The sequence below is a fragment of the Buteo buteo genome, chromosome 3 (genome assembly GCF_964188355.1).
Source record: "Buteo buteo chromosome 3, bButBut1.hap1.1, whole genome shotgun sequence".
NCBI lineage: Eukaryota > Metazoa > Chordata > Aves > Accipitriformes > Accipitridae > Buteo > Buteo buteo.
The window spans coordinates 40,849,976-40,861,512 of NC_134173.1; the positions used below are offsets into that span (position 1 = coordinate 40,849,976).

General features: G+C 33.5%; 1 protein-coding gene across 1 annotated transcript in view; it reads right to left on the reverse strand.

The window, feature by feature from the left end:
• Positions 1 to 10,624, reverse strand: part of PPP1R42 (protein phosphatase 1 regulatory subunit 42) — a 29,400-nt gene extending 18,776 nt beyond the window's left edge. The window contains exons 1-4 of the mRNA XM_075024340.1: positions 10,439 to 10,624; positions 8,029 to 8,195; positions 7,435 to 7,573; positions 5,163 to 5,279 (exon numbers count right to left, since the gene is read on the reverse strand). Coding sequence (XP_074880441.1) covers positions 5,163 to 5,279; positions 7,435 to 7,573; positions 8,029 to 8,195; positions 10,439 to 10,567 — 552 coding nt within the window. The 5' untranslated portion in view covers positions 10,568 to 10,624. The remainder of the gene's footprint in view (positions 1 to 5,162; positions 5,280 to 7,434; positions 7,574 to 8,028; positions 8,196 to 10,438) is intronic.
• Positions 10,625 to 11,537: the final 913 nt, after the last annotated feature.

Consider the following 11,537-nt stretch of genomic DNA (forward strand, 5'->3'; position numbering starts at 1 on the left):
ATTTTAAAAATTTCACTTAACTGTCATTCTTGATAGGTTTCCTTATATGTTTGAAAAGCTTAAGAAGGGATTAAAAACAATCTGTATGAATACAAGAGGAGGGAGAACTTATGTTCTACAGTTGTAATAATTTGGAAAAAATCTACTAATCATGATGTGACAGATTCTAAACTGCAAAGTCTGTAGAATTTTGTAGCTTGATGCCAATAATAAAGTATCTAGCAATGCAGATATCTTTTAGCTCCTTCAAATTTAGAAAATCACCTGGGTAACACAAGCAGGGAGAATTCTGGTTTTGCAGGCTCTACTCCCTTGGTAGAAAATCCTCCTGGGAATACTCTATGGGTTACATAATACAAGCTTAGAAAAATCACATGGAAGAGGAAGTGGCAGCAGAGCCTCACGCCTCCAAACCATATAATTTTTCATCTATCATCTATTGTTATCCAGTGATGATAACGTCTTTTTAGAAAAATAGAGAGCAAAAGCCTGGTTCTGTGAGGAGCAAGACTGATAAAAAAATGCAAGAAATTCTGAGGACCAGTCCACATGAAGAAATGTTGATAAATCTCATAAAGTTTCACAGCAAAGCTTTATCAGCATGTATCAGAATAGCAATATGATAATCCCCACAGTTCAGGTGCTAACACTTAATCACAAACACAACAATTTAGGGGAAAAATATTTTGGGCTAGGCTTATTAAAAAAGAAATAGCATGTAGCAAGTGTATTTATTTATTTATTCTTACCTGAGCATTCAGGCATTGTGACTGAAATCTGTCATGTAATTTCTAGATTTCACTAGAAAGAATTTATTCAAGTAATAGTTTTGCAACACAAAATTGTCTATTACTGAAATAAAACGTATACAGTTTAACTTTGATGAATGTATACAGAGTCCTGTAGATTTTTGTTAGCTGTTACTTACTTGATAAATGACCCAGAACATGCTTACTCCAGTGTATGTTTATCTAAGAGCACACTAATCTTGTGCTGAAATATGATTACCCTTTCGATACGCTCTAGTTGTTCATTACCTTCCTGTCTCTAATAAAGTGCTTTCACTTCCCAGCCTTTCAATAAGCTGTACTAAAGGGACCAGACACTCTTCTGGGCAGTCTCCATTTGATAAATGATCATGTCATGCTATCACTTTGAGGTCTGCTACAAAATACTGACGAGCAAATTATATTCCATCGGGGTGGGGGGAGAGGGGGAAGGGCAAGTGCCTTAGTAGGCAGCTGTAGTCCTGGCAATAACATTCTTACCAATTAACGATGGCCATTTAAGAATTGATATTTGACCAGTATGCTCCAGTTTTTATCGGAAACATCTAGTCCAACTGTCCTAACTACATATACAGACAGCAATTTGTCACCATTTTGATTACCTGTCATAATCTATTTGAGAAAATCTATAATTCTTCTCTTGTTTCTGACTCAATTCTGAAGCGAATGAATTCATCTTTTGTGATATCCTCTTGTCATAATCAATACTGGGCAGAGGTTGAATAAATTAAAGACTTAGGAAATACAGATTTTTATAGGTATTTCTAGCTATATTTTCTCTATCTATCCAAATACTCACACAAGTCATAATCTTCCCAAACCTAATGTAATTAATTAATAAATAATATTCTGGCTTTTTGTAAACAGGAATAGTTGTGTGGTTTTTTTTTTAAATAGGAATAGTGTTTTTAAAAAATTCCCTTAGTATTCCAACCTAAATACACTGCAGCCTAGAAGTCCTTGTGAACCTGACTAAAGTAAACCAGAAGCTCGATAGGATAAATAAATGAAGAAGCAAGCAACAAAAAACAAAGAAAAGCCAATTCTATTAAAATCAATTATATTCTTGATAACTGACCTAAGACATGCTTTTTACATATGGTAGCTAGTCATGGTAAGCTATTTTGCATGAACTGAGAAAAATGACTTAAATTTTGTTCTGTCTACTGTTCAGACTGCATTATATAAACTTCAGTCATGTGAAACAAGGTCATATGCCTTGATGTTTGTTAATTGTTAGCAATGCCCTGAATTAGCCAGAACCTTAAGTGCTTGAATTTACTAGCTGTAATTTTCAATTACACTGAAATCAACGTGGCATTGTTGAAAAGCAAGGGAGTATGGGTTTTCATAGTAATGTGAAAAAACGGAGATAAATGTTTAGATATAAAATAATTATACAAAAGTGAGAAAAGTCTACATGAGAAGATTGTATTTCATGTATTTCTTATGCCTTTCACATTTCCCTCTTTTGCAAAATTCCATATTATTCCTGCGACCATCTACCTCTGCTACACAGATCACTGCTGTTGACCAGCCCTGCTCAGACATGGATGGCTCCTCTACAGCTTCTCTTCCCACTGGGTGAAGCAGAGCTGTGTACAGAGCTCTCCGACACTTCTCTGTCACCACCACGGTCTGTGATCAATGCCAGACGTTGCTGGGGATGTTCTTGATGGCAGTGATGGGGAAGCAGGAATGGCAAAACAGGGGACAGACCTTCTGGCATGAAAAAGAGGTATGCATCTGAGTTTTGAAAACAGAGAGGCAAGAGGGAGGAGAATGGAGGTAGCTTGTGTGGGAATGAAAGAGCCTTTGCTGCATGTAACAAGGTCAGCCAGCAGAACCAGTTAAGTATATGTAGTACAATTGTATACCCCCTAAAATCCTTTCAGCTATCGCAGTTGTAGAATAATGTAAGCCATGGAATCATGAAATTCAGGGCTGCAAAAAAATTGAAACATACTCAAAACTTCCCTCAGCTATTTTTTTTTTTTTACAGTTAGTGGATATGTAAGATTGTTCTCCTGCTAGATGTTAGCTGTAAGATAAACCCTCTTAAATAGAGCTAAAACTGACTTTTTTTTTTTTTTTTTATACTTTGCATGGCCTACTGCTTTTTCAACAGTTTGGGTTTTTTTATTATTTAAATAAGAATTTATATTAGTGATAAGTAAAGCCTACTAAAATGTAATCTCTAAAACACAGTAATTGTAGCTGGAAAGTTGGATATCCAGCTGCATTACACTATATGCTAGACACATTTGATACGGACATTAATTTTACAGGTCTGCAAAGATATGAATAGAAATACCCTATCTGCTCCATATTTTCAAAACTTGGAGATTGTTTAGAAAACACACAGGACAGTCACTTTCAAAACTTGCTAGAGCTTGATCCAAGTGTAACTGACAGCAGCAGCAGCTAACTCAAAGGCTAACCACATGATTTTTCAAAAGCTGTGACCATGTAACATGGAAATCTAGATGTCTAATTGATTTGGGTAAATATTAACTCTGGTCTTCCTGATGATGAAATAATGAAATTTAATAGTGATTAAATAATATATACACAGTTACTGAATAATGCACTCTTTTTGGCCTCTCCTTATTCTTTTTCAGAAGATACTATGTTTTCCTCTGAGACAGTAAAAAATGATGTCTCTGAACTGGCATCCTCATTCTTAAAAATAATTGGCTCTTTGGCTAAGACAATCTTCTTTTAAGATCATCACAACTGAAGTTTTTTGTATTTATAAGAAAGAAAAAAGACAATTAAAAAAAATCACTGTAATATGTTCTATTTAGAAAATTAATCCTTTTCAAAAGGGAATCTTTGGAGAGACTACCTATTTAAAAAAGCTTACTGTTATTTTGATGTAGCCAACACATTCAATATGGTTTTAATTACCCAGCAAAGGCCTACATGAGTTGTATTTTGATATGAATTCAATCAAAACTGCTGGCCAGAAACACAGCTTGAAATACAATACATTAATAATCCTCTAGTAAAAAAGAAATGCATCATTCAACATTTTTTAATATTAAAATGTAAAAAATTCAGAGTTCAAATAAAGTATACAAATAAAGTATATTGACCACCTAGATAATTGACAGATTATGCACACAAAATACAGGAATCTCCTCATTAGTAAACAGAACTGCCTAATTTAATGTAAAAGATATTAAGTGTTCTAAAAAGTAGTAAGAATAGTTATTTTAATAATTACTAACAAATGAAAGTTAACTTTTCTAAGGAAATAGAAAGTATATGAAAACCAGTAATGAAACAGTTTATTTTAATCAAGGCTTTGTCTTGGTGATTTGGGCCATGATTTAAGCCAATTCATTTTAGTATTTATTAATAAAAATATAAATTTAAAAAAACCCAGAACACTAATGCCTATGGTTTATATTAAATTAAAACAGTGTTTATCAAGTCATTTATAAAGTTTGTTCCATGCCTCCACCGTGCAATTATGGTGCCAGCATACTGTTCAACATAAATTTGATATTCAGTTACTAGCATGACATTAAAATTATTTTTTTAACTGCTCTTTATGTCAAGAAGTAGAAGACATTGTAACTTATAAAATAATGAGAAGTGTTAAGGCCAATACTCCTGTTCCTTTTTGAGAAGATAAGCTGGAAGTTTTTAGTCTAGAACATTCTGTATGAACTACATTCACTACTGCAAATGGAGGAGCAAAAATACTTTCATTTCATTTGTTTTAGCGGCTACTGTGAAAGTTAGAGCTCTTGCTTATGAAGATGTATCTTTCCTTAGCAGAAATTTATGAAAGAAATTAAATGTATTCTTTCATGACAAATACTTCTTATGCTACTCCAGAAACAATAGTCAAAAAGTCATTTTGATATTAGAAGGGCTGCAAAATCAGCTAGATGATCTGATATCTAAGAAGTGGCTTTTATGTATGTTAAAATAGAGAATTAAAAACTGTAATATGGTAAAATATCGCACGTTAGTTAACAAATAATGGCCACATCATCTTTGCAAATTAAGCCACTAATAGTCATTCAGATGGCACCAAAACATACACACTAACTCTACATTTTGGCTATAATATAATTAAAGTTATAACTTCCATGCATTTACTACTCAGTTGATAGATAGATGCATGCACAATTGCCACTTCATGTAGGATTAAAGGACATTTGGACATCCTAGATAAACAGTTCTCCATTTTTAATCTCAACAAGATTTTTGGATGAGAAAAGACGGCATGCTTGGAAAGTCAGAGGTTCAGTAAATGTAGAATTAAACTCTATTTTTACTCATCTATTTAGTGATAAAGATGAATTTGACTAATTTCTTATCACCCATACTAAATAGAACAAATATTTATTTTAATACCTTCATATGTTGAAGTTGATTGTCAGCTGCTCTAAGATATGAAAGATTTTCCAAAACTGCCAGTTCTTCTAATTCATCAATGTTGTTATTGCTGATATTCAACACAGACAAAGATTTCTGGAGGAAGAAAAGCGGAAAAAGAAAATTATTTTCTTCATGCCATGCCATGAGTCAAGTTGTAAATTCTTACAGAAAATTCTCTTAAAGGAAGAACAAGCATATGAAGCAGAAACATTCAAATACAACTACCACATACCACATTGTTTTATGTTGGCTTTCCATCTTGTCCTAAAATGCTGCTTATTCTGGTTTTGAAGTCAAACCAAAGTAAGATTATTTCTCAGTTATTTCAGGAACTCTTAGTAAATGCAGAATTTTTGTTTTTTCCCTAAGCATGTTCAAATGCTTTACAGAGTTCTGCAAATGCTACTAACTCTACATTTGAAGTATGAAACAGATGCAGAAATTGACTGCCTTTTCCAAGGTTACATCTGAACTGCATAGAGCTGAAATCCATCTGATACACACTTAGTCCCATTTAACAGCTAGGCTATGTTTTTTTTCTTTCAGGCTTGATCCTACAAACCTCTCTGTATACATACCTCTATTCCTTGCCCTTTCTTTGGAACACTAGTGAGTCACTTAATGCACTTTGCCTTTTGTAACAGACAATAGTTAGAGAGATCTTTACATTCTAGATAAAAAGTAAATGGTTTTCAGGTGTTTATCTCAGGAAATACTTAATGTAGCTTCATATAAAAGGAACAAGAAGCTTATATCTCTAGAAGATGAAAAAGGACACCTAATCCAGTGAGTTTAGAATTATACCAGATATGGGACTTCCATTAGTTAGAAAATGTCTATTTCAGCAGTGTATACAGGAAATGTAACACCCTTCTAAAATCTGACCAAGATCTACATCGTAGGCAGAAATTACCAGTATCATCCTGATACACACAGTGCATAAACTTACTCTTCTCAGTCAAAAGATTCATGATATTGTCATCATCAAAACATCTGCTTGTGGTACACAGAGAGCTATATGGTCCCATGTTTTTGGCTCTTTCATCTCTCATGGCATTAAGAGCCAGAAACAGATAAAAGAAGATTAAGTAAGAAGTGATGTCCTAAAGAGGGACCAAACGCTTTGCACTCAAAGGATAAAAATAGGATGTTTTTACATGTAGCTTCCACAAAGATGTTACATGGTCAAGAATGCAAAGTGTTTCTTACAAAACAAAACCAAACCCACACCAAAAGACCTTAAATAAAAGTCACAAAGAACAAAATGCTAGGCCAGGATGCTGAAAAATACTGAAGTATATGAGTTATCATCCTGGGAAGATTATAGCTATATAAACTCCTCCTACTTTTGTCATTTCTCCAATATAGAAGGAACAAAGTAAAAGTGCTTTCACAAGAATGGCTCATTTCTATTAACGGAAAATGGCCATACATGTCTTAGATTATGTAATCTCAAAACAGAAAGAATTAGAGCTAGGTCAAATGTTTATGATATACACGTGAACAAAAGAACTCACTTTGCAGCAAGTTCTTCATCTTCACAAAAAAAGCTCGTCAAGCCCTGACTACACTTTGGGAGATAGAGCAAGATGAGGTTTTTGTATAGAACTACATCCATTAGTAAATAAAGTCTTTTTTTTTTAACCACTTCAACAATACATTTGGTGTTTACTGAGCAATTAACATGTTGAAAGAAAACTTCAAAAGCTGACTTTCCTGAAATCTTGACATACCACAACATAGAAAAATTGCAGACCTAAAACTGAATGCTTTTGATTGTGTTGCTTTTAATATCCAGAAAAAAAAAGCTGTTGTACCTTTTTTTTGGCCATTGCATTCTCTAGAGAAATACAAAAGGCATTAAATAAACTAATTTAACAATCAAGTCAGAGAAATACCAACAAACTAATTCACTACAAACTAAGCAGACTAAGATAACTAACAGTGATAAATTCCTACCCCTTTTTTACTTTATTCACATTTTGTTGGTATAGGGCATCCACATATTTCCTTACTTCCTCTCTCTCTTTATTCTCATTTCCATCTTTCATAGAAAAATAAATGAATAAGTAGAATCTGCTGGACTCCTTGCTTATGTGAGAACTGGGATAGGAGTCCCTTGGTAGAATTTGAAAAAATGCCACCAATTGGCAGAAAAGGAAAACACAGTGATCAAGTCCTAATCACTTATTTTAAAAATACTGATCTAGTGATTAATGGCTCATTGAAATTCTCAGAATGTACTTACCGCCAGTGACCTAAGAGATCTTGGATCAAACAGAAGCTTTTCACCAAGAGGGAGGTGTTGATTTTCAATATGTAACTCCCTTATTTGTTCTATTTTATCCAAACCCTCTACTACAGTGATGCAGTTGCCCCCCAGATACCTGCAGAATAGAACACAAAATAGATTTATTATACTTTGAAAGTAAAAGCAAACACTAGGCCTCAATATATTAAAAAAAATATTTTTTTTAAGCATTGTTGACTAATACCTGGAAATTATAATAGAAAAAGTAAATAACCTAGCACGTGAGTAGAGCATACAGCTAACAGATCCAAGGTTTTTTTAGCGGTTTTATATATTGCTACTATTCTTATCATTATTAATTATTATTATTAAATGGCTGAAAAAATAATTAAAATACAAATAAATATGTTAAGATGGTATGTCATTACTTATATGATAGAACACTTAATCAAAAAAATAATAAGCAATTACCTTTATTTGAAAAGCGTAATTTAAGAGCTGAAAGGACCTTAATGGCTACATCATTTTTTAATTTCTTAGTGTAATAATTATTCTTTCACTAGTAAAATAAATACATTATTTTCAACTTACAGTTTTTCAAGGTTTTTCAGCGATGAGAGATTTTCTATACATGAAATACAATTGTTCTGAAGGTAAAGGTGCGTTATATTTGAAGCAAAGTCCAAGTTCTGGATTTGACTGATTTGGTTATCATATAAATATAGCACTCTAAGATTTTTACACAAAGAGAGGTCACCCTGAAATGAAAAATAACAAATTAATTCTGCGTAGGGTTCACTCACTGCCTGCTTCTGGAAGCTGTTGATTGTTTTTACATTTAAGCTCTGCTGCATGATTTATATATTTTCACCTTTAATAAACACTTTTAACAACTATTTTTCTTAGAAAAACTGAGTTAGTGTCAGTAATCATCAGATTTAAGACTGAAATCTGTCATTAATATTCTGCTGTACAGAAGCTGAGGACTACGCCCATCATCAGCAGGTACTTCACATCCTGTGTGACTTCATTGCCTTACCCACCTTCATCAGGTGGATTTCAGAAAAGCACAATTGTTAGTGTAGTTGTCTCAGTCAAACCTCAGTGGTGTAATGGAAACCAGTTCTTGGCAAAGGAATACTGATTTATATAACAACTAGCACTTCAGTGTATTTTAATACACTTCGAGTCCTAAGATTCCACCCAAATGTCAAGTTTCTTTGAATGTATTCCTCTTAAATAACTAAAAGGTCACATGTTTTTATGAGGGTTTTTGTAAAACTTCTCTATGGCATCTGATGAACCAGTCCCAATCAAACGGACTGATCAAATCAGTACCTTGCTATGACTGTGCATATTCCTAGGAGTGGGCTGAATAAACCCATTTGCTTGGATGAATCTGTTCACATAAAACAAACTATTTAATCTTCTTGACTGAAATCACACTTTTAAAGCAGAAATCCACCATACACAACAATTCAGTTGTTCAGGGTTCAGCAATTTCAAAATGTGCTCAGTATGTTGAGGGGATTTGAATTAACTCAGGACTACTGAAACCTGTATAAATTTCCTATTATTAAACTCAAAGAAAGGAGGACTGGGTTAAGTTTTCAGGTTTAGTCTTTGAAAATGAAAAGGTCATGGATTATTTTTTAAATGAACAAGCCCCTGGGAGCAATTTAAAAAAAAACGTAGATTTTAACCTGACTAATTTGAAAAAGCCACTACACCAGTCCAAATTTGTTAACCTCACTTGGCTTATATCCTGTTCCTGAACTCCCCTTTCCTTTCTCAGACTTCCTCTGAAATCGAAGGAATAAATCACAGATAGATTGAAAAGATTGTGCTGTGAGTTAACAACTCTTTGTAAAATTCCCAAGACTAGAAAAAATATGGCATTAACGAGAATAAAGTAAGTGTTACACTTAATAGTATGTAATATCATTACTACTTCCCTTAAAAAAAAAAAAATCTGATCTGCAAAATTACTAGTTCCTTACATCATCTTCTATTCCACGGTTCACATTTTTAGAAAGGTAACCATCAGTAAATACAAGTCCTTAAATAAAAAACCAAACTGTTGCTGAAAATATGAACTTTGGTTTTTAACCTCAGACCTAAAGTCTCCAAGAATACTATAGCTAGATTTCGATAGGGCTAGAGCGCTGTTGTCAAAAGTCCTACACCTACTGATTCAATGGCAACGGCCTGGCTATATTCTATAGGAAAAGTGTCAGGTCTAAATGATTAATTTGAAATATCCTCTTTCTCAGGTGGCTGAAGAGGTAAGCAAGTGGAGTTATCACTTCCATTCTCGTAGCTTCCTGAAAGCTCCTTTACAATGTAGCAACTGTACGAAATAATAAAAATAGCAAATTGTTTTGGGTTTTTTTAGAGCTGCAGATTTCTATAATAGTTCTGTGAAATACTGCAAAAAGTACTTCACTTTAACACTTCAGTTCATGTCTCATGTAATTGCTTACATGGATTTTCTATTTTAATTAATTAATGGCAAAGATATTTAGTGTACTGATAACACCCTTCTTGTCTGCTACACATGAGATATATTTACAGTTTCAGGTAAGTAAAATACTTCAACAAGATTTTTGCCACATAAAGAAAAAAGTGTCAGGTCAGTAATAAGAAACCCTGCAGACTGTTGGAGTTACAGTCACCTGCTTTGATGTTTTATATGAAAAGTTACAGCTGAAAGATTATTTTCACATTTCAAATGCCATGCATTTAAAATCCATTTAAACACTTCTACGTACAAGCAGTGTTCCACACAATAACAGCAGTGAATGCTGAAGTATGTTTTCAAACATGTATTATTAAGGCTTAACTGCAAGTCAATATAAATGTTAAAACACAATATAGCTGTTATAAAATAGAAAATTGGCTTTGCTTGTTTGTCTTCCCAACTATAAACAACGCATCATAACAGTAACTACAAAACATTTGAATAGCCAGGTTAAATGAAATAAAGAAAAATAAATCTTACTATAGCATCTATATTTTTATCTGATAAATTCAGATGAGTTATTTTTCGCAGATACTGTCCAAAGTCCTCTTCATTGCGATTCTTGTGATTGACACTTTTAGCAATTAGGTCCATTGTTAGTTGAACCATAATTCTGTCATAGGCCAAACCACTCTATTGCTTCTTTTAATAGCGTATTGCATGTGCTCTTGTAAGTAGTTTTATAAAATGCCTTAAAAACAAAAAGAAAAATGTTATACTACTTGTACCCCAGGTCTTCAACAAAGCTTACATGTGTACTTCAAATGTGATGTTTCCCCACCAGTTCCACTTCTGCTTACAGTGACACATTTATGTATGGCCTTTGCTGCTTATAAAAACCTACCCCTTTCTTGCTGTCATTTTTTCAAACTGTTAGTATATTAAATAACATTTAAAATAGACTGTTATATTTGATTTGTTGTTTCAGTGTGCTTAAGAAGGTTGTACCCTAGTCTTCATCTTTTTCATACAGAAATATGAGCACAATGGTCCACAGCAGAAGTAATTGTCACACCTAAATAACTAATTAATGGCAGCTCATAACCTGATTATTAGATAGAAAATACATCACACTCTATAGCAGGCTTTACAGGCTGTGAGAAGTGGTATAAAGCTACAGTACTCTTTACACATCTGCACAGCCCTTTTGTCATGCACACAACTGCATGTGCATTTGTTATGCACAGTGAAAAACTGAGTTTTTTGCACTGAGGCATACTGTAAAGTCTCACAATACCGACTTCCTTTTTTTTAAACTATGGCCATTGTTTCAAGTGTAGTTATGAATCAGGGAATGGGGTGAAGGGAAGAAGGCAAGACACATATTTCAGACTGGATGTGTAAATGGTCTGGGGATAAAAATACCCTAATGAATATAACTTAACAACTCAGAATAAAAAGGTTGCTTTTTTAGCCAGTACATAATACATTATGTATTTTAGCCAACACATAATACCCCCACATCAGTGTATCAGAACAACTGAGGAGACAGCAAAAAGCATCCCAATCCTAAAACTCATGCAGCCACATAAACCAAGGCACGGAGAATCCTCCTTGCCAGTATCACATTTATGAGAAA